This window comes from Phalacrocorax aristotelis, chromosome 14, assembly GCF_949628215.1.
Source record: "Phalacrocorax aristotelis chromosome 14, bGulAri2.1, whole genome shotgun sequence".
In the NCBI taxonomy this organism is placed as follows: Eukaryota; Metazoa; Chordata; class Aves; order Suliformes; family Phalacrocoracidae; genus Phalacrocorax; species Phalacrocorax aristotelis.
In genome coordinates, this window is record NC_134289.1 from 15647241 (window position 1) to 15671824 (window position 24584).

The following is a 24584-nucleotide window of genomic DNA, read 5'->3' on the forward strand; positions in this document are numbered from 1 at the left end:
ACAGTGATCTTTCATTTGCACAGAAGATGCGAGAATTGAACAGTGTCATGTAACGCTCTGCTCACAGAACCAAATATATTAAAAAGGGAGTCGCGAACCAGCCTTCTTCTAGTAACCCGAACTCTCATGGATAATAGCGTTGACTTCAAAGGGACTCTTGGTTTGAGTAAATCAAATACTAGAACAAGTATTGTGAGACTCAGCCCTAACAAAGGAGAAAGAAATGGTTTCAGTAGCAACATGCTTTCACCCGTCCCACAAATCGTTTATGCACGCAATGTGTGCAATTAGAGCCAGTTTGCTCTATGGTTAGGTCTGTGTATCCATAACGGTAGCTGTTTCACTGAACGTCATTTACCTTTAAAATTTCTCTTCAATATTGTAGTTTGGATTTTTTTTTCTTATTTTTAATTAAAAGGTTAGGATTTCATATTTTCAAGACATAAAATTAGGAAGGCGCTCAGCACAGCTGCTACAGGCAGCTCCTAGTAAAACCATTCAGCTCCTAGTCTTTGTGAAGACGTGACGTCTGCCAAAAGCCAAAGCACTGGCCGTCGCACGACTGAACCTAAGACTGAAGTTTGGGTATTCTGGGGTTTTTTAAATTGCAGTATTTGAACAGTACTTAACCAAGCACACCTCAGATCTCAAACCTCATTAACCATCAAGAAACATGGCTGCCCAAAATTTTTCTTGTGACAACACAAACACCTAGGAACACAGCGGTTCCTTGCAGAGATACACATTCTAAAAACCATATAGCTTTGCAGGCAAATGTATTATTTTTAATAGCCTAGTTAATCTTGAGAAGGAAAGATGTGCCATGTATGGAGAAGGGGGAGTAAAGGAGAGCGGGCAGAATCTGCTCTTAGATTACTTTACCAATCATCCTTCATCCTAAATGATACTCAGCTCAGCTAAGGAATTCAGGCGCAGTCCCCACTGAGGCAAGAATGAAGCATAGATAGCAGCTCCAGGTTTGCCATCTCTTCAAAGAGAACTTCAGCAGAAGACATCTGGAAATAAAATGCTCCACGCATTAAAGAACAATTCTGTCAGCATAAACAGTAATAAATATCCATGCTTGTTTTCAAATAATATCCTAATACGTGTTAGAAATACAAAATAATTATTCATAGATTTTCCTTTTGATTTTCCAGAATCAGTGACATTTAGCGTGAATTCCCTTTGAGCAAATGTTAATTAGGGCGTTACCACATTTCACTATAGGTATATAATCCCCCAAGTGAAAACAAAACCCGAAATGGAAGAGACTTTGACCACATCTCATTCCAAAAATATTCTTGCCTCCAAAGCTTTGCTGGGAAAAAACAACACTCCTGAAAATGATACAAATGGTTTTGACATTAGGAAAAGTAAACAAGCAAAATAAAGATGGAAAAATCACGCGGTCAGTTTGCAAGTGCTCTTTATTGTTTGAGGCAGGGTTAAAGCCTTTTGTAAAGACACAAAAATATATGCAACCGGACTGAAAGTGACATTAGGTTATTCTAAACACCCCTACTCAGAACCCTGCTGCTTGTAACGTGCCATGGACAAAACATGTGGAGGCTTCGAGACAGACAACATGATAGGAACAACTAGGATTGCTGTTATTTTGGTAACCCAGAGAGATGACCAGTGCCCTAAAGATTTCTAATGCTATTTTTGATTTAAAAAAAAAAGAAAAAAGGAAAAGAAAAAAAGAGGCATGCAGTTTTCCTTTATCTCATATCTGCTAGGACTTCTAATGCGAATTGGCATTTCATTCGTAGCCACGTATGACATTAGCAGAGGCGTTACAAGTGGCCAAAATGCGCTTTCCAGACAGCAATTTGTATGGCAAACAGCTCAGAGCTCAATCTGAGCCGCAGGTGGTGTGAACTGGATCGTTCTACATTCATCACTAATTTTAAGTATCCGTTAAAGATTTATTATCGACTTTCAGAGTGAGTGAAGGCTTCCATTTACTGAGTAAGGCCTAAATGGTCAGCAGCAGCAAGCCTTCTTCTGTCACCCCACCAGCGTCTCATTCTTTTTCATCGGTCAAACCTGATTTCACACTTGGCTTCAACATCCAGTTCACTTCCACCTGCACCACTCGCTGCTAACAGCCCCCCAAAAGTAGGCAACTTCCAAAAAATGACATTCTTTTCAACCAGGAAAGTGAATAAAGACCACCAAGTAACTTCAAACAAGCCAAGAACAGCCAGACAGCTGGACTGGGACCAATATGCATGGGTCTGGAGCAGCCCAGAGGTCAGAATGTTTGCATATTCCCTCGCCAATCCCACTGCATCCAGTAGCGCTCAACACAATATATGTACGAAGCACTGGGAATTTTTTTTTTCCCCCCACAGTAACGACTTCATGATTCTAAGTATGTCCAACCTATTTATCAGCAAAGCAGGAAATATGCCATGTATTTTTATTTCTTCCACCGAAAATTTGACAACAGCCTTTCTTACGTAGATGTCAAAAGAGATTAATCAGAACTCTTCTCTAGAACATATTCGTAAAGCTGTTAGTTACGTTAATTCCATCGTTTACTTTTGTTGACTTTTTTCCCCTCTGACTAATCATATCCATCTGGTGGCAATTTTATTTTATATCACTCTTTCTAAGCACTTTTTTCTTTTCAAATTTAAGCATGTAATTCTAAATGTAACCTCCATACAAGTTAAAAATATCTTGTGCAGTAAAACACGAATAATACACACTGTCAATATCACAGGTGAGGGCTTCTTCCAAGTATATACAGTGCCACAATTCTACAGCGTTCAAAAACGGTCCCTTTTCTGAAGGTCAAAGTTAGATGTAATTTAAGAATGAGCAAATTTTGTTTGTCTGCAAAATTGCTAAGATCCTTTTCCTTTTATAAATGTATAAATTGATAGTACTTTGCATGGCTGAAATACTTTCAGGATATATATTTTTTTTTTCCCTGTTGAAAGAAAAAAATAATCCACCTAGGCTCATTTGGGAGGGGAGGGATGAGACCAAACAGAAAAATCCCACCGTGAAAGGATTTGTATAAGCACGTATGAGATGATAGAAACACAAGCACTTAATTCACAGGGAAAAAAATATGAACAGATAAGGGCTTTTTCATCTGAAATTATAGCCTCTCTCTTTTATAAACACTTTGATATCGCCAGCCACTTTCGCTCAACAGGCACGCGGGAGATAACCGCGCTGCTTTTGCTAAGGTGCCGACCAATGGAGCATGCTCACTGCAGCCCCAGGTGTGACCCCTGCTCTCCTGCGAGCAGCAATTGGACCAGGCAATCCATCACGGTGCTCCTCCTGTCAGGCCGGGTGCTCGGCTGCAGCTGTCTGTCACACTGGTGGATGGGACCTGCTTAAAGGCAATCATGTCAATCTCTATGTGACTACTCAGACTAAGATAGAAGGATGATCTTGACAGGCTTGGCAAAGTCAGCAGAAGGCACTAGAGGACTTTAGTTACATGCTCAAAATTCAGATGCAATTTGTGCTTCTTATGTGGAGGGACTGAAGAGGCCCGAAACAACGCTGCGTTTTATAGCTGGTCATCTCGGATGAATCTGTTGCCCTCGGAATGTTTTCCATAGTAAATGTAGCGGCATTTTCCCAAGATGCCTACAATAAAAAGGAAATTAATGACAATTAGGACAGCAGTGGCATAATACACAAATAAAGCACATAACTAGGGAAATTTGAAGGAGGGGAGGGAACAGTTTTCCCTTTTCCCACAAAAGAAAGTTCGTGCATTTGAAATATTCAGTATTACCATTTCAATCGGCAGTTTTGAATCACTGGGGAAGCAAGTGTTCAAATACCTGCTCGACCTATTCTGTTAAACATATATCCACAAGTGTCTTCAAAAATGGAATGAAATAACACTGAAACATCATACACTGCATTTTAAAATCACAGTACATCTTCTCCTGCTTTTGAAAACCAGAAAGTCTACGTTGAAGTTACACCTTGCACTCTCTGTAATCTCCCTGCTACACGTTTACAGCGTGTTCCTGATGATTTAAACCAAAACGAAGAAAAGCAGCAAATAGCTACAGTTTAAGGTGGATCCAGGAAAAGCCTTTCAGACCTTCACAAAGTCATCCTGCAAGCACCAAAAGCCATCCCTGCTTCGCAGCGGGAGAGACCGAGGTGACCGGCTGAAATCCACAGCAAGCCATCGACAGACGTAGGCTAGAACTTAGGACTTCCGAACCGCCAGCCCTCCAGACTCCAGCGTTTTTCCCAGACATACAAATAAACATTTAGTAAAAGCACTTCCAAAGTAGCTCTCCAAGCAACATGCTTTTGGGAGACAAGGTGCATTATTCTCAGTGGGTACAGGCGGCAAGACGCCCGAGGAAGCCTTAACCGCTGCGGGTGAGACACATGTACCTGCAGATCTCACTACCTTATTCAAAAGCATCCCCTCTGGTGGTACTAAGTGGTATGTGAAAGCCTAAGTTCACAGTCACATCCCACCTGTGAACATCCTCCAAGATGCTAAATTTTACTAGCAGACTTGTTCTTTGTGCCCCCAAGCACATATAGTCAAATTAAAGTCGTCTCCAACACACAAAAGGAAGGTGAAAGAGTCTCCTCTACCTTGGGAGTGTCTTCCCACAGCAATCACCGAAGTATGGAGCTCAGCCCCATAAGGGCAAACATACCCTCGCCCAAAGGAAACAAACACTGCCTTACACAAAGGGTGATGATGGGGGAGCAGAGCCTCACTCGTTGCTGTTCTAGCTCTCCAGGACTCACATAGCAAATACTGTGCCCACCTGCAGTATGAATTAAAGATGCAAGCTTTTATATTCTGCATCTATTTTTCCAGGATAATGTGTGTCAGATAAACAACTAAAGCCTTGGAAGGCATGGTCTGTGCAAGATTAATGTTAACCCATGCTCTTCTTTCCTTCTAAGACATCAGGATAGCAACACATTCCTATGGAGAAAAAAAAATATTGATAGGCCTGTCATTTGTTGTGAAAAACACATTCCTCTTCAGGATAACACAAATGGGGACTGTATGGTGCAGTGCCTGATCCCCTTTCCCTCCTCCACAGAGCTTTCTTCAATAACTTCAATTTCAATAATTTCACTAGTGGAGCAGTTTCCACATTCCAGGGATGATACTGTCATTCCTAAACAAGAATCTAATGAAAAGCAAGGGTTTTTTTTCCCCTCTGCCTAAACAGATGATATTCCAAGTCAAACTGCAGCAGGCATTAGGCTGGTAACAAGGCCATTTAGAGCTCTAAACGTAAAGGATACGAACAGTTTATTAATGGCATTCTTCAGACTCCCTTTTCACTGGCATTGATAAAAGTCTTGTTTGAGGTCTGCCGCATTTCTTGAGGACTGGAAGCAAGACTGTTTATAGAGATGCTGGTGAGAGAGTGCTGTTTGATGAATGCTGGAGACTGTAGCTAGGTGTCAGCGCTTAGAAAATGAGGCAAGGACATGAGGTATTAATATTGTCAATGATCTCTTGACAGGAAAACAGATACTGCATTCACAGTCAGATTTAAATAGACATCAAGTGCATTAATGACAAAAGGGCAGACTTCAAACAAAGGGGGCTGTATGGTGCTGCGCCGAGCCGGTCTCCGAGTTGGCAATAACCTGATCTGAAAAGACACTGTCAGGACTACAGACAGGCCCGCGATTGTGTGCAGTGACAGAAAACAGAGATGCTGACAGAGATACCGGTGCCATATTATGCCAAGTATATTCCAACACTGTCTCCAGCCCTAACTAAATCTGACATCATTTCCTATCGCTTATAGTATCCTCCGCTGCTCCAGCAGAATATTTCTCCCCAGACATCATTACAAACTCCACTGTAGTTTTAAAGTTACTGGCAGGCCTGTGCTGTCGTGGAGGCTGGGCCTAGAGGCCTAAGGATAACCTCAGTCAATCTAAATTTGGAGTTTGCTGGAGAAGTGCTCTCATTTTCACTGATATCTCAGCTACTTGAGGTGATCTGAACGCTAAAGTGTGAGGAGCTGTCACCTTGAATAAAATCCTTAAAGTAAAGACGCTCAGTTCCCGGGATGTTCAGCAAAGATGTCGGACAGTCTGGCAGCAGGAAATGAAATCCAGCTGCTGCTGCTCGCCTGGGGATAAAGGTGCTTGGGCTAGTGACAGTTAAAGTCAGCTGAAATTTTTGAACTCCTGCAGCCTACAATTGTTTAAATTAAGGAAGTGTTGTCTCCGCTGAGATTCCCTACCCAGGCACACAGCTGTGATCCGATTGCCAGGCATATTACACACACCGCTCAGAGAGTCTTGATAAAAGCACGGTCGAAAATGTTGCCATGAGACTTTATTTATCACGAAGGTTATTTGTAAAACAATAATCTTCCTCATAAATTAAATGCAGCGACTGGTTGTTGTTTTGTTTTCTCTCTACTTTTCCCACCTTCCTTTGGCGACTGCAGAAAACTCGGAGACGTACAAAAGGCTTGTGTGCTGCAATGAGAATTTTGATGCTAAGACATGTCACGCATGACTTTAGGAAACCTCCAGCTTCCCTCCTGCCTATCTGCTGTGGTATTTGTTCCTTGCAGTCCAGAGGCAGGAGTACGCTAGTGTCTTTGCACACAGACAAGGGGAGGAATAAGGGGGAAACAATACATCTGTGGCTGTTGCGGTGTTTTTTTAATTAAAATATCCAGCATTGGCCATAAGCAGCTAAGTATACCCCCTATACATCAAAACAACACACGGCATCCTGAATGAGGTTTCTGCTCGCGGTTCTTAAGAAATGACAACACAAGGTCTCTTGAGGGATCATCTTCCCCGAATGAGGCTTCTAATTTTTCTTAAGTAGCTGCTTCTACCATCACCACAAGCTGTTAAAACTATAATTATGAAAAAAATGCATTGGGAAGAATCATTTTTAAATTCACTCTTTATCTTTTAAATGTTTTCCCCCTTCGGAATGGATGTTCTAATTATGCTGGGTAAGTAATGGCCTTGCAGTTCCTTGCATGTGTTGTGGTATCAGTCTTTTTTCACAAACACATTGTATTGTCAGCAACACCAGCTTTTCCTTAGCTGAGGGAAAACCCAATTATCCAAATAAATAAATAAGTACATACATGCATACTAAAGCACATGAAAAATAGTTCAAGTCATGCTTGCTCCTTTTAAATCGGGCATGTGTTGCAGAGAGCTATGGTGCAGTTGGACCTGCATACGCCCCCCCAGAGCAAAAAAAAAGTTTGCAGATCCTTATGTATTATATGGAAAACTGTAAAAAGAAGTTGCAATGGGACATACTATAGATCGTACAGCCTCAGTCACAGGTCGAAATTCAGCTCAGGCCGATGGTGACAGAGGGAATTGTCATCTGGTAGCATCTTCTTGCCTTTCTTAGTTTGCTTTTTATCCCTAGCAAATAAATGCTCTATGTCTATTAAAAAAAACACCTCCCAGCCATCACAGCTGGGGCGGCTGTTAGCAACACAACCTTCTCCAGTAGTATTCTGTTTTCTTTAAAAAGTAATTACTAAAACTAGGGTAGTCAAGCCAAAACTTTTGCCACCCCCATCAAAATCTATTGCCACATCTGCCCAAGATCCCCCTCAGGCACCCATTTTAACATCAAATGTTTTTAATAAGCCCCTCTGCAAGTGCAAACAGCAAAGTATTCACAATTAAATTTGTTTGTCAAACACATCGGTCTATGCTATACATCAGGGATTACATTTCAGCATACAGTCCCCTGCCTGCCTTTCACATGAGGACCCACAGGTCCTCATACCAGGAACTGTGGCCAGATAAAGTACACAGACTCAATATTCTAGTGGATTTCTACCTTGCCTGACTTTAATTTGAGTTCAGTACCTAAATCCTCCACTGCCAATTTGTATTTGATCCATATTCATCTCTTTCTCCACAACCTGCTGTTGTAGAGTTTTGCTATGGGCTATTAAACAGCTGCCATGTTCCACCAAGAAGCTGGGTGCATTTCAGTGTGGTTATACTGCCGATCTGTAAATTGTTTTGAGACCCTTCCGGATGAAATATCAATACCATTATAATTTTTTTCATAGGCACTCGGGCATTTTCTACAATTAATGAACAGAAGTTGCAAAATTCCCCTCAAATATTAATATAAACTTCCTTTAAAGGAAAATAATTCCCTACCTACAACATTTAGGGGAGAATTAATACCTATCTGCAAACAGTTTCAAGTCTACAATGCTACCGATTTAGGCAAAATGCCTCCATCGGTTGAATTAATTTAAAACTCTTGAAATCCTTTTCATCTAATGGATAAGTAAAGCTGGTTTGAAACAAAAAGTCCTTTTGTACAGGGGTTTAGTGATTTTTCATTTTGTTTTTATCTTCATCGAAATTCTAACAACTTTATCTAGTCGTCTAGTTGACAGCTTGTTATTTTCAATTCCACTTTGACTTTCTATGAGAAATGAAGTACTAGAGATTTTCAAGAATTTAGGAGCCTAATCCTCTCACCTTCAGTAGCACGTAGGTTATTTTTTAGTACTAAATCAGAAGAATTAAGTTATATATACTCTCAAGTAATTTTAGTAAAAAAATAATCACTCCATCTAATTGGAGTATACCTCACACCTGGCAATCTATTTTATATTCCTCATTAAGAATATTAAAACAACTGACTGCTGTAAAAAGTATAAAAATATTTCCAAATGTGTTCCTTTGAATTATTTGCTTTGTAAGCCTCAATGAATCATTACAAACAAACCCACCCAAACAAAAAAAAATCACAACAGAAAACAACAAAACCAAACCCAAACCCCAAAAACTTCAGCTGGACATTCAGTCAGATCAGGTCAAAATTTGGGGAGCACAGATCCTCACAAAGCCTCACAGCACACAAGAGTGGGGACCTGGGGAGGGGTGGGAGGGGAGGAGAGCAAAGGTGCTAAATATCTAACAGTGACAGGAAAAAAAGAAATAAACAGAAAGTTTACTTGGACCCAAGTAATACGCTTTTAGTTCTACTGAGTCTTGTGGCTGTATCATCAAGGAGATACTTTAAAAATACTAAAAAAGCAAAAAAAAAAGAATACTGGAAAAAAAGGGTTTTTTTTCTTCCAAAAATATTGAGAGTTTGTCCAAGTCACTCAGTCTTCTAAGATTCATTCCTCTGCTTTACCTTGCAGATATTTATTTATTTAGAGTAGGGCCTTCATAGGTTTTTATGTGGAAATATAAATTTATAAACAAGAACAATGGTTTGAACAATTAGAAATGAGAAATCCTTTACTTTTGGAGACCTGCTGGAGCCAAAAGCAGAAAAGAACACTTGTTGAATTATGTTGTTGGTCCACGCTCTTAAAATGGGCCAAATTTAATAAAAAATTTATAACTATAAACTTACAGGATGAGAAGGGAGGGGATTTTAGGCAGACTCTTTGTACTTCATGTTGACTTCTGGTGGAGCAGAGCAATTGTTTCTACTGAACATGATCCAGCCTACAAATCCTCCGACACGGGAATCTGAGATCGCTTGGAAGATAAGGAAGGGTGCAATGCACCACCGGGGTCACTACGTCCTCCCAAAAGCAGCCAAGTATGTAACTCGGAGAGGGCCACCCAGGCGTGCACCCTGCCCAGCAAACCATCCACCGGCAGCATGGAGAAGCTCGAGCTCAAAAACCACAGTGAGACAGAGGAAAAGAACGGAGGAGTTGCAGCTGTCCTTGCTAAGGCGATGGGATCTCCGACTCCCACAGCTACGCCTGTTTGTTGCAACCGCGGTTCCCAGAACGCCATCCTGCAGGCAGGACGCAGGATCTAGACCCCTTAAATCAGAGCAGAGGGAGCAACAGAAAGAGGAGCGTACAACAGATAAGGACGTGAATGGCTCTGGTTGTGCTACAGCCAAATGCTGTAGAAGGGTTAGCTCATAAAGACCTGAAATAGCATAGCAATAAACCAAACCCAAACCAAAATTCCCTAAAACAGTATAATAAAATACTCACAAGTGCTTAAGTAACACATGCACAAATATTAACTTACGTTATAAACTAATTAATTTTTAAGAGGATAGAAACGCCAAACGTAAGCAAAAATAATGCTTAATTCCTCCAAAACTATCTGTGCGGAGAGGGATGAGGTTGTGCCTGAGAAGGCTGAGGACAGAGCTCACTGCGGCTAAAGCAGCATTTCCGTACCACAGCCACAATTCTCGCAGTCTTGTCCCCAAATACTCCCAGAGAAGTCCTCAAGGGTTAAGGGGTGTAGCCCGCTGCAGGTTTCCTGGAGGAGGAGGACATTCCTCCTACTGAAGCACACTGCTGATCCTGACTCTCCCCCCCGTCCATGGGTAACAGCACTGAAGGAAGGTACCCGTCACACTCAGGGGAGGTGAGCTGCCTCTTGCTCTGCTCCCAGCGCAGGGGCACCAAAAAGCAATAATATTTTCCTCTGGACACCCAACAGCATGGGGCACAAAATGGTCTTTCAGACAAAGACATTACAGAAAGGCACAAAACCCGATCTGTATCCAGCCTACAGCAATGGCGCTGGAGCTATACACCTAAGCTACAGCTGAGAGGAATCAGCGCAGGCCAACTAAGACACTGACTTATTGCAAGTATCCTGCACAGACAAGTACTGTGACATGTCAAGTCTCACTGGCCTGTTTGTAAGGGGGGGGGGGGGGGGGGGGGGAAGGGGGGAGTACGTGGGGAAGTGAGAGTAGGGGAGGGGAAGGAAAGCAGTCAACAGGGAGAGGATGTTGGAAAAATTTGCAACGAAGGTGATAGGAATACAAAGATGTGAAGTTTGCATCCTGGGCCAAGGGAGCTGCATAAATGTTCAGTGTAAACTAGCAGTCAAGCTGATGTGTGATAAAGTGCAGCCTGCTGTAAATACACTTCAGGGCTCCCAATGCAGCTGGAGATGAAACTTGTAATTTGGGGGGGGCGGCGTGGAAGAAGAAAAAAAAAGGTAAAAGAAAAAAGAGGAAAGAAAAAAAAATGCGCTGCAAGCTTTTTCTCACATAATCTGTTACTGGAAAATTGAGAAGCTTGTCCAAGTCCGTGGGAATAAGCTGATGAGCTGATACTTAATAATAAACCATATTGTGTCATGGTGCGGAGTCATCTAGATCCATTCAGGCCACAAACTATATTACTTTATACAGCCCTGGCTGACATACATTTAAAGCCCTCTACACATTAAGGAGCCATTAGGCTGACAGATTAAAAGTTATCTTGGAGCTAATGTTTCCATTATGCGTATCCTGGCAGTGGAACAATCAACACACTGTTCCTCAGATGTCATACTTTGTTTAAAAAAAAGGGTAGGGGGGAGAGAAGGGGGAAAGGAGGGTATCTCTCCCTCCTTGAATGACATTGACATGATCAGCTTTGATCTGAGCATGTGCTGTGTACAGATTCTCTACTGTTGGCTAAAATAGGAGCATTTAGGGCATAATACTTTAAATGATTAACCAGTTCCATACTCCTCTGGGTATCATTGTTACAATTTAAGGTCCCACACTTGGGATTTCTTTGGAATCTTTCCATGCTTATTGTAACCATCATCAGAGAAATACGTTGGGGGGGTGTGTGGATGTCTGTCTCTAGTGAAAATGAAGCAAAAAGTACAAAACAAACAAATAAACCCAAATGCTTTTGTCTCTTCAGTGCATCTTCACCATTTTTGCACTCTCAAGTAATGCCATGGGTGGAATTAACGCTTTCTGATTAAATATTTCCTGTTGAATCTGTTGAAATTTTAGAGCAGATTTTTAAAAAATACTGAGTAACAAATTGTCTAGTGAGCTAGGCACTGCAGTCAAAGAAACCCAAGTGCACAGAAAGCATCGGCATGCCAGGTATTAGGGGTGAACTGATGCTTAAATTTGGGTGAACTGATGCTTAAATTTGGATATATTGAATACCCTTGAAGGAGGTGGAGGAAAGGAAGTATGGGTTCACAGTTTAACACTGCTTCATAAGCTTATTCTCTCATATATGGTCTAAATAAAAGTAGTAGAGTAAAAGCAGAACGAATTACTGTAAATCCCCGATGCAAGCCAGGTTACATCTATTAAACACCCTTCATCTCTAAACCGATGTCACAAGGGTTTACTTGCTTGCTACTAATAACCAAACACCCCAAACCGGAGCAGCGATTTTACTACCCAAAAAGCCACTCCCCGCCAAAACAGACCCGTCTGCCCGCTCCCCTCCCGCCAGGCAGCTTCAACCCGAGAGCATCAGCACTAGAGGGCAGCATGCATTTGTCTAAAAAACGGACCACGCCAGCAAACGAAATATTCCGATACGACAATTAAAGCAATGCTGTTTGTTAGTTTTGCAGCCAATTTCTTGTTCTGTCACGATCAAAGCCTATATTTATACAACCTCCGCTTCCAGCCTTTCGCCCGGCAGCCTGACTTCTGGTGGGCTAATCCCAGCGAGCATCAGTTTGTGTATACAGATGGCTACAAAAGGATGTCGCTGGTCTGAACAAAAGGCTCAAAAATGTTGCACGGGGTGGGGGGGGGAGGTGACCGCCTTCCCCTGCAGCTGGGGTGGCACTCGCTCTTCTCACAGTCACGATATAAATGCCAGCACTGTTTTGAACAACCTATTGCTTTTGATAATGCAACAGTATGATCGCTGAAGTGATGCAAGGGACACTGTCAATACATTCAGAATAGTGGAGGAAAAGGCGGTTGTAAAATCCCATCCCTACCATATATTAGAGTTCAGCTGTTTGGTGTTCGCTCACCATATTAACCTAGAAAGTTTTCAGTTAATTTGGCTAACGTATGCAAAAATGGCATTTCTGTAGGCTGCTCTACACTTCGGACTATGTTCTACTAATAATACTTACATTAATCAGCAATGGAGTTAAACCATAAAGAATGACAGGGTCATTAAGAAAACAGAAAGAAAGTATAATTATATTGTACTTCACAAACTTTAACCGCGCACAGATTGCATTAGCAGTAAAATGCAAGAGGGGGAAAAAAGAGGAAAGTAAGCTCTTTTAGTAACTGTGATAGAATTAAACAAATGTACCATGATTTATGGGGCAGAAAGCAAACTTTTGGAATAATTGTTCGGAAAGTCTGCAAGCATTCCAATAAAATTACAAATTCTTCTGTGAAAAAAATTTGAGCAGCAGGGCCCTTCTGGAGAGTTTAGACATAAATTTGGCTCATCTCATGAGTAAAACTTGCTTTTGGATCTCAAATGTGTTCCTGCTGGAGGAGTTCACATTAGGGAAAAAAAAAAGCCATACAAAATTCAGTCTGGCTCAATTGGTTTGAAATTTCTCAAGAGAGTCATCTGAAATAAAGACAAGTTGCTTTTTATTTTTAAAGCTGGGAAAGAAAGTCTCTCAAATAAAATTAAAGAGCATAATGAAATAGTGCTGCTGTCACATTATGATACAGTTAAGGGAACCTTCTTTGCATGCCATTACTTGCTCCTTTCCATAAGCCCTTCCACAGAAACAAAGGCAACATTTAACTAATTGCTAATGATAGGATTGCTATGATTCTTCCTAATACAAAAACCAGCGTTTTTTAAGAAGCTGACTCTACAAGGCCCTGGATTCCCTTAATTTCCAGTGGAAGCTGATGGCATTTGGCACTTTGCAAGACACATCCGGACCCCACACAACTGGTGAGCTCCTTTCTCTCTTCCATAGCTGCTGCTCTAGAGCACCGAATGAAACCAGAAACGCATCTGGATCCAACCATCCGAAGTGCTCAGCAAATATGTAGTTCTCTGGACTAAGGCCGGGCTCTCCTCTTAGCAGAATTTTGTTCTGTGCTGTATTGCTGTAACACCATCTGCTATTGCTAAATACTTACCGGCCACGGTCTAGCTCCCAAACGCTGCCTGCCTCCAGTACCGCATGCCAAAACATTAGCATTGTTTCCTACCCTCAACACTCTTTTCGCCCTTCCTCAGCCGCCTTCTAAAAAACATGCTAATGAGAGGGAGGCTGAAGGTTAAATCACGGTGGACAGCAGAACATAGTTTACAAGTGAACTTTTAGCCTCTATGGAAGCTTTTGCTAAAGATAAACGATAGGGGGCTAAGAAATAGCTCGAGAGAGGCACATTAAAACCCCTCCATTAGGGTCAGAGTCATTAAAGTTTAGTCAAAGCACCGAAGACTTTCTAACAAGTATTATGCTTAGTAAACGTTTTCCACTGGAGCATGGATATTGGTGAGAGCTTTTGGAGTGTGTCAGTTAATCAGTATTCACCCGCTTTGACAGCTTGAAATATTACTCACTTATTTGGCTGGTTCAAATTTGTCAGACTTGACTATGTCGTAAGTTAACATGTCCCCATATTAAAAAGGAGCCAACTGGCAAATGTGCACATTGGACCTAATAAAACACATCTGGCCAAACAATCAAGCAACGCTGATCGCCGTATCACTCACGAGCACAAATTAACAGCGACTGTCTTTGAGACTACCAAGCTAAACAGGAAGCAATACCCTGCTACCTACCACGACTTCACCAAATATCCTTTAAATGGTTAACTGAAGGATAAAATCTCCACCACGGCCTGTTTCCAAGGCATTCAAGTGCTTGGTTAAGGCTGCATAAATGTTTTAGATGTCTTGGGTCATTTGCTGATACAAATGGAAGAAATGCCTAAGACAGAAGCTGCCCCTCAATCCAGAGAACGTTTTTTGGCCAAGGAAGGCCATCTGGCAATGGTTCTTACAGGTAATGCTCTTCGCCTCTGCTCAGGGCGGGTGCCATTAAAACAGGAAGAGCTCTGAAGGTAGCAGGTCATCCGCGATGAGACCATCACATGAATTCACAGTGGGAAAGCCGGCCACACGCAGTCACTGTTTGGCTAAGTGCACCCAGCAGCAGGGTGCACGGCTCCCGCTCTTAAGCCCCGGGGCACCACCCAACAGCCCCTGTCCTGAAGGAGGGAGTACCGGGCACGCCGATTTCCACAGCACCCTTTGTGCTCTGCAACAGAAGTGATGCACAGCACAACTGCCCTACTGAAGACCTCAAAAGCAATAACAAAAAAAATTATATCAGAAAGATCTTTTCAGGGACAAGGAAAGCTTAACCACTTACATGTGTGCAGTGAACCCTCTGGTCCTTTCAGAGAGGCTCCTGGGAAGCAGCTCTTTGCTACTGAAGTATTTCAGTCTTTGGGCAAAAAACAAGCTTGACATCCCTGTTGGCATCTCTGCCGAGAACAGACGCTGGCCTTACTCAGAAAACATCAGACGTGACTTTCTGCTAGCTGTGGCTGTGGCGAAGCTGAATACTGAAGGCAAGGGGAGGAGAGGTCATAGAGGAAGCAGTAGTTAACGGGATAAAGTGAGTGTTATAATCCCCAAATTGCAGTTGGACTGAATGTTTTCAGACAATTTGCCTGTCTAAACCAAGACAGTATCATTTTTCTTTCTTCTAGGAGAGGGTTAAGAATAATCTGAAGCTTGGAAAATGGCTGCTGTTGATACTAGTGAGGCCTTCTCTTTAACTAGATCCTTCAGGAAAAAACAAATTAATCAACAGCCAGCTGAAGTGGGTTTAATGATTACATTCTGCATACAATCAGCTTTTCCCTTTTCAAGGGCCATCAATATGTCAAGGGAAGACATATCTGAAGGATATAGCTCTTAACATCAAGGTTATCTATTCTCCACAAGGCTCCCACTCCTTACTGGGCTGATACTTTACACTGCCTGTGTCTAACATTTTCATCAACTCTGCAATCAATCAAGGTAATAATGTTGTGCAAAAAATCAATTAACAACGCAATTAAACTTTCCTTATTATCTCAAAGGGCTGAAATAATACCTAAAGGGAAGATAGACTCACTGAATGCAGACATCCATAACCCAATGTGAAAGTGAATTATGAGGTTAGACAGATGCAGGCATGTACTGGCGCTGTTATTTTCAAAGGGATATATCTCATCCAGGCAGTGTATCAGTCACCACCAATCCCATACCCTAAAATTCCAAATTACTTTTAAGAAATATACGATGTGCAATATCCATTTCATATTCTCTTTTAGAGATAAACCCCCCAAAATCTGAACAGGAGTATTATTCAAAGACAAAATGATCTTTCAGAGAGAACATAAAATATAAAAGCTATAATAACATTTACATCTGTATACCACCCATGTCTGTAAATGCAGGTCATCAATTATACATAATCTGTAGTGAATAAGGAACAGAAGAAGCAGCACAACATTTAAAGCCCAAAGGCTAAAATTTGCAAATACCTTGCATCAAGTACACTGAAAGAAGAGCCCCAGTATAAACACACGAAGCAACAACAGCAAGGACTTCAGTATCGCTCACCAAAAATACGACAGAGCGCCTGTATTATTTCGTAATTACATTCAACCCTCATGGAAACATCATCCCCAAGAGCTGAGAATTTTAAAGCGCATTGAAAGCAGACGATTAACCCCTTGCTGCTGGGAGAGTTTGGGTGTTGGCATAAAGATGTTAAGGACGAGGGGCGCTCAGCACGGCAGCACGATGGAGTTAACACAGTTAGGAACCCAGGTGCAACAGTCTTGTGCCAGAGGTGCACCGATGAGGATCCAGGGGAGGCAGAAGAAAAGAGAAGAGTAGAGAAAGAGCACATCTAAAATTGACCACCATACAAGTGATCTTACTAGTCCCCAGGGACAGACAAAAAAAAGGTTGTCATACAAAGAAAACGATGATGACCAAGCTGGGTGTTTTGTGGTTTTTTTTTTTTGACACCTATCATTTTCTATCACACAACCTGAGCATTCCCCCACAGCCCCCCTTACTCACTTCCCAACACGCGCACACAGCCTTCGGCCGCCGTTGTTTTGATTTAGCATAGGCAAAAAGATAATGAAAATAGAAAACATTTACGGAAAACCTATGTCAGGATGACAAGGTAGGAGCACATCCTGTAACAGGCTCAGGAAAATTTGGGAGCTGAAAATGCTTCCCTTAAACACTGCACTTTGAATTCCTCTATTAAAGGGCTCTCTCTGTGTCTGTGCTAGCAGAGGTGTTCTACAAAGCAGTTCTCCCAGCAGGGTTTGCTTAAGCACATAACAGCTGCAGTTTAGAAATAGTCTATTCTTACAATTAGCTCATGTAGTGCAAGTGGCTTGTTTGGACCAAGAACACCATTTTTCTGTTGATAATTCTCCCTGGTTTTGTCTTTGTCTTGCACTTCCTGCTCTTCTCCCTGGTACCCCCGTGCCGCGGAGTCAGCTGTGGGTGAGACACAAATAAGCGAATTCAAAACTAAATTTTGCACAATTTTCAAAATGCTACACACTTTTCCTGCGTGGATTTGGGGCATTAATATTATCCCAGGATTAGAAAATTCAGCCATTACTATCTTAACCTTTAGGAACATAATTAATATGTTTTCATTTTCAATGACTTCATTGTGTGTCTATCAACTGGAACCATTCCTGCTGTGTATTTGATTCCACTGACGATGGGGTGTGTTGGATTTTAAATGATGTGCTAGCACTTCTGTTCCCTATATGCTCTAGTTTATGTGTTATTCATGACTTGCGTTTGGAGACATGGATGATACACAGATGTAAATGTTATTAAAGCTTTTGTGTTTTAGATTCATTGTGAAAGACTCCTTTGTTTTCAGATAATTCTTTTAACCATCACAAATAACCAGCAATACATGACATTGTCTTGAGACTGTCTTCTTTCCTGTAAGCTTTTTGATGAAGAGATTTTTTTTTTCCCCCCTCCCTAATGTTCTCTCTTCATCAAAATAAAATACAGCATACACTGACAGACAGCAGAGTTACACCTGCAGGATAATGTAGAAGTAAGCCCCTTTTTGTCATATGCTCATTATACAAAAACAGAACCAAAAGTTTTTTCATTTTTTAATAGCTGTCAGGGCTGCAGGTCCCAGTTCAAAGGCCGCAACTCAAGAGTTCTCAAACTGCTTTCACCCTTTAACATCCCATTCGTACTCCTGAGGAATTCCAAACGAACACGGTAAAGAAACAGGTACTTCCCCGAATCATGGCTGGCTATCTTCTTTTTCACTTCTATAAATTTAATCTTAGATTAATAGTTTTGTATGACTAAAGATTTTGACTAGACGACAGACATCCCGTGTATCTGTTACACTGGCGCTACGCAGGAAAAACTGACACGCGGACAGGTACGCAAACGTACGGTACAGATCAGCCTTGCAAAACGTTACCCAGCCAGGAGAATCGGAGGCAAATTTTCTGATGGACAGATAAAACACACTATTAAATTTTTTTTCATCGACACTTATTAAGGCAAAGGGTGAGCAGGTAGATTTGTGTGTCTGGGCTGGTAAATCTTCAAGGCAGTTGTGGGAGGTTGCTGTACTTCGGTACGTAGGTACACCCACATAACTTCGAACTGAAAGAAAAGTGCTCTCAAAAAGCCATGTTTAATCGCTAATAATTCTGTCTGTTGACTATTTTTTATACATCCTTAGACACTTTCTCCCAGTTAAGCTGAACCTCACTTCAAATGTGAGGTCATGGAGTTCTCACATATTTCTGCTTTTTGCTTTAAAAGAAATATTTTACAGCAGATGTTTTTATTATTGTTATTTTGGTATTTTATCCATTAAGCCTGTAATACATAGCAGCAGCCTCTCTACAGATTTCAAATATTCAGAAACCACAGTAAAAGGGATTTCTTTGCCTGAAATTCAAGCTTCTTCTTGTAAAAATCTAACCTGGAGTAATTTAGTCAAATGGTATAATGGGTTGACCAAGAAAATAACTTATTATTTCTTCTGCTGTGGGAGTAGTGTGCTGGATAGTGGTACCTTGCACTCTCAACGTACCCGTTTACAGAGGACTTCATATTTTGTTGTGAACAGTTACCGAAAAGAGAGTTTTCCATCTGACAGAGAGAATCAATCTAATGTCACCCACTCTTTACCTCCAATTTTCTACTAGTACCACCTCTGTCTGCTGCAATCTTGTTAACGTTTTGCTGTAGATACCTGCTGTTTTACTTCCCAAGCCACTGAAGCTTACTGCTTTTGAGCAGTTTTGGAAAACTCCTTTTGAGCTTTATGAAAAAGACAACAATTTTTGAGACTTAACCAAACCATAACTTAATTCAGCAGGACACTGCAACCCTGCTTCTAAGTCTTTGATGCTCCATTATGACAAAAATAAGGCTCCAACCTTCCCCTTCACCAGTCACATCGAAGTCAGCTCAGAATGACTCAAGAGACCACGTCCAACAGCCGTAAAACAGTGCGCCACGGCTCAGTTGCCTTGCACCGCCTTCCAGGTAAACCCTAGCCACAGCGCGGTGCGGCCGAACGATGGAAGAAGCAGCCCACTCCCTACTGCAGGGTGCCAGATCAGAAGGGGGCATGTCTGGAAGCATCCTCAGACTAGGCCATACTGGGTCCTTGAGGCTAGGAAGCTACTTGATTCGGGACAAGTGACACAGGGTCAGCAGAAGAGAGAAAAAAAAATGGCCATTATTGCCTGATTTCAATCTTGTGCTGCGCTATGAGTTCTTCGGCCTTCACCACAGACTGGCTGGCCAATGTTCTTATCTCACTCTTTTACTTTTCATGTTGTAAACACATATTTCTTCATGGGCTTGCTCAAAACCACAAGTAGTTCATTACCCAGGGAGTAGAGTAACATTTTCAGATGCTTCTCGAACAATTCCTTTATTACCAGGAAGCAGCATATGATCTCCTATAACATGACACTATCAATCTACAACATTTTTTTTTTTAGCCAAATCTGGCTAATTTTAGTAGCCACCTTATCTGAAGTAGAACCTGATGCCACATAACGAGATGTTGAGAGAGATATTGCTGTTAAAATAAAATTGCCTGCCTGCCAAACAGAAGTTGGCTATGTTGGGTGCTGATATAGCAATACGAGATTTCTGCCACTCCCCCAATGCGCTTGTCTGCCTTAAACAGTTTTTGGTAAAGCCAACAGAATACGCTTGGAGGTCATGAAGCAGGAAGTCGGGCATCAAACCTCTACCAGATGACTCACTGCACTCTTATTAAGAGCAATTATTTAACTGAATGGAATATTTTAGAGACATGACAAAGTCAAGAGAGACTTGGTTCAACCAATCACCAAAGAAGCAAACAGCAACCCGTAGGCTTGAGACCATCCTCCCTTTCTGCAGTGGTTCCACAGCATACATTACCAGAAGCTTCACGAGACCACCCTAGACCGCCAAGGGTCCATCCAGGTAAAATCAGCGAACAAATGGGGTACTAAAACAGATTACAGAAGGATGGTAAACCACGTTCTTCCCTTTTCTTCCATTTATGAGAGTTTTTTGTTTGACGTGGATGAAGTTTGTCTTCTTGTAAGACCAAATGATATGACAAGAACATTTTTCTTGATCTCAAGAAAATGAATTCATGTGGTCTTTCACATAGTCAAGCAACTGTGCAGGCCTGGTGAATCTGGCAGTCTTGTATAGCCTTCTTCCCCATTTATAGCAATGATGGGTAAGTCCTGGACGCACATGGCTCTAAAATTTATTGACTTCGAGTGCAATTAATATCCAAAGCCTCTGGGAAGCTTATATAAAGCTATTACTCTGTTCAAAGGGGGAAAAAAAAGACCATCAAATGGTTATTCTGAAAGTTATTTTTCTGTTTTTCTTTGTCTCATAAAGGAAAGGGGGAGGGGGGGATGACTGCTCCATAATTATAAATCTTCTGAAATTGTAACTCAGGAAAAGACTTTTCAAATAAAATGTTTCCCAGAAAAGAATATTTGGCAGCGGTTGGCTCTTGTTTTCCCCAATAACCATTAAAAGTCTGCCCTAGTAAACCATTTTACTGCAACGTTTGAAATGGTAGAGTTTACATTTTATTTAATGAATAGTTGCAGAGCATTAAAGCAACATCTCGTTGGCAAAACAGCTCCTTATCCTCGCTTTGTCTCAATTGGTTTTTTTACATTTCATTTTCAATGACATGTCAGCCGTCTCTCACCAACCTCAAAGGAAAGTTGAATGCGGGGCTTACAAAGTTAAGCTGACATTTGCTCTCTTCCAATAAAAAATATTTAGTCCATTAAACATAAATACCTGTCATTATGATACATGGACTGGGTACAAGCCTCCCGTTTCCCTCTGATGTTTATTACATCCAAACAACTGCAGTGCCTGCATGTTTTCAACTTTAGTGTATTGATTAAACTTTTAAATGGCTGCCATATAACCCAGGGACATCAGGAAGATTAATTTGCGTCAATGTTCATCTGTAATTCATTAGCCATTTATTCTTTACAACCACATGGGCTATCAAGAAAATGCAGGCCATTTTTCACTCTGCACAGGCTTGGGAACAGATCCTGAAATTTGTGCTGCATACAAATAAGCTCCCCAGGCCCGGCCACTTAAACTGCTTGGCTTTTCAAAAGTTAAAGTTGGGAATAACAGCAGAAAAAAAGGGAACATAAAAAACCAGAAATGGACAAAATATACGTCCTCAGGGTACTAGGGATTTAACTGAGTTTGTCCACTGTCTTTTCATCCATGGATTATGGTTTCTTATTTCAGTCAGATTAAAATAACTGAAACTTGTTTCTGTGCAAAGGCCATAAATAAAATGAGCTGCACCCCCCTCTAATATCTTCTCAGATGCAGTTACTTGGAGAAAGCTAGAAAGCGGCAGTGAAGTATAAAAAGCTCATGCCTCAAGGAGGATGTAGCTGTGAATCTAAGAAGAGGATGCAGTTTTAACCAACTCATGTTTATTGTGGATTCCAGTCCTGCCTTTATTTGGTAAAATGCCCAGCTAAATATTGGTATGCTTCCTTAGGGTAGAGGTAAGCCATCTGGCTCCTTGATTTGCCCCGCTGACCCCTTGGCACAGTATGAAGTGCATATTAAATACGGAAAAGGAAAGAGAACAGCTATAAAGCAAACAAAAATGCACATGAATTTTGCATTTACAACATGGAAAGATCAATCAAATGCATCCTGGTTTCTTTCCTCTTCGCTACCTATAAATAAAGCAGTGTGGCTGCGCTGGGTGAACGCGTAGTTGTAGGGCATTAGACTCGTTGAGCCTAATGGCTATAATAATCTAGATTCCAAAAATGAGGACCTCGTATAAGACAAATCTGACACGATCCCTGTTACAGACGGGAACACAAGCATAATGGCACCCTGTAACAAACGGGGAAACCACCACATAGGCCTAATACCTCATTTGGGGCACAAAGATCTTTACCTAACCACGACAGTCACTGTGCTGCCGTTTTAAAATGCGGATTTACGCATACATTTGAAAACAAGGAAGAATAAGACAATTTGCTTCTAATACCAGTGATCAGCTTACTGTTAAATGCCAACCTGGGCGAAGAGAGCCCTGGAAATAGCACCCGAATGCGGCACAACCCCAGCCACAGCATGGGTGCAAAAGAACCGCTGCAGTAAGCGACACAAGGACGTCGCTTCGGAAGGTTTGCGCAACTGAAGACAACAATCCAAAACACCATCCTGGAACTCCAGGAGATGATTCGCCAACTTGGCCAAATAAAGATTTTCTACAAAGATTTAGAAACGGTAAACGTTACACGTGTGAATGACAAAACGTGTGTTGCAAGTGACAAAACACGCGTTGCGAACGTGTCACCGCGTTGACTGTAACCCTCACGGTGTAAGGCTGATGCCGTGCCCAACCTGCCTGCGCGGTCCGGCCTAGCCGCCTTCCACCCAGAGCGAGCTGCGATCCCGTTCTCTGCTAAGGCACAGCGGGGAGCAGCGGGCTCTAACCCGGTCCAAGGAACCCACCGGTGGTGACGGCGTACCCGAACCACCCCATCCTCGGAGCGGCCAGAGCTTTGGGCCTATATCCTCCGGCAGCGTAGCTCCGAAGGAATAAACGCTGCCCTGCCGTTGTCTTAGAAGCCAAAAATCTGCCATTTGGTGCATGCCTCTGCAATTCTATACCAGTACATATACAGGCAATCTGCAGGTGGCATTGCTAAGCAGCATTCCTCTGCCAGTTGACTGGCTTATAAATGCCCCAAAATTAGTGACCTAAAAACAAATTACCAGATACGCAGGGATATACTCAAAGTGACTCTTGGATATGCTTTTGTGTTTTAATACATGCTTGAAATTTAGCCTGAGTTCATCGAAAGATTCAGTACGGTTCATCAATCTCACAAACCCGATTTGATTTGTGGTTTCATTTTGCACAAATACTTACTTTTAATAGGCAGGAGAAAATAAAATGAGTTTTGGTCAGATATTTGGATTCCTTCGAATCTGAAAGTCAAGTCAAAAAGAATGTTGGGAAACGAGCCAGTTACAAAGCCGTACGCATGACGAAAAAAGTCCATTTATCCAAATCCGGATAGTTTTTTGCTGTACACATAACCTGAGTCACTCCGGTCTGCATCTTGCCCCACTACACAAGGAAAAGATGAAATCTCAGCTTCCATTTTTTATTTTGTTTTGGTTTTGTCAGCTTTAGTTAGACCTTCAAAATAATTTAAATATGATTTGTTCGGAGTGAATTAATTTTCTGCTATGACAGGAGACATAGCAGGAACTTCAGCAATGAAAACAAGCGCGAGGATAACAAGCGAGTTGGAAATATTGCAAAATTTACCCAGCCTAAGTAGAAAAAAAGATGCAGTGCTAAAACTGTAACTTAAATTAAGGAAAGCAAAGCAAACTGCAGCACAACCGGGGAGTTTCTATCACATCAGAAATAAAATCTTAGTATGCAAAACAATTGCAGGTGTCCTAGAATGGAGCCATTATGAAGTTGGTGGAAAATTTTTCAACCTTATTTCTGCAGATACCAAAAGCTGGCTCGTGGTGCTCACTAAAGAGAGCGTTTCCTCCAAAACCTTCACCTTTATTTGTTTGCTAGCATTAACTTACAGTACAACACAGTTAAGATGCAGCAAGAGCCTGGGGTTCCCTTCTTTAGCGTGCCCAGTATAGCGTATCTGCCACACCGGTGATATAACGAAGGCGTAAAAATCCCAAAGGGAGGCTCACCAATCCCAGGATCTAATTAAATCTTGACAAATTAGGTACAGCAACCCAGGGGATCATTTGCCGTTGTGCCCAGGCTGTAAAACCCCCTTCCCGGGAACGTCCCTTACAGGCTGCGTGCCACGGCGCTGCGGCACAGCAGCCGGCGAGCGCGGCTCGCCATCGCGCCCGGGCTCTCGCATGCTGCAGGAATCTCCAAATGGGAAGACTAGGTGGCTTTGAACTCACGCTTACACCGGGGGGCCTAAAGCGGCGAGCTCAGGACTCAGCCATTTGTTTTCATTTTCATATAATGATGTGTCTAGCTCTCATGGTTGCACAGAAAACTGTATCAACTCGAACCATATGTTAACTGAGGCAGCAATATGTTCTTAAATTGGCAGACAGCTCAAAATGACAGTTCAGCAAGATGTGAACTATTTTCAATCATCTCAATAGGGTGTTAACTCTGAAACCTAAACATTGCCTGTATATATATATATATATTTTGTTAACCACTTCACTACTAAGTACTAACTACAAGACTGCTAATCCCGTCCTCCACACTTCTCCAAGACAAAACATCCCAAATTC

At 41.8% G+C, this 24584-nt stretch overlaps 1 protein-coding gene across 2 annotated transcripts in view; it reads right to left on the reverse strand.

The window, feature by feature from the left end:
• Window positions 1-1412: 1412 nt before the first annotated feature.
• The window catches only part of LRMDA (leucine rich melanocyte differentiation associated), a 676631-nt gene continuing 653459 nt past the window's right edge, over window positions 1413-24584 (reverse strand). For both annotated transcript variants that reach the window (XM_075109328.1, XM_075109327.1), the window contains one exon: window positions 1413-3621. In XM_075109328.1, the coding sequence (XP_074965429.1) occupies window positions 3481-3621 (141 nt within the window). In that variant the 3' untranslated portion in view covers window positions 1413-3480. The remainder of the gene's footprint in view (window positions 3622-24584) is intronic.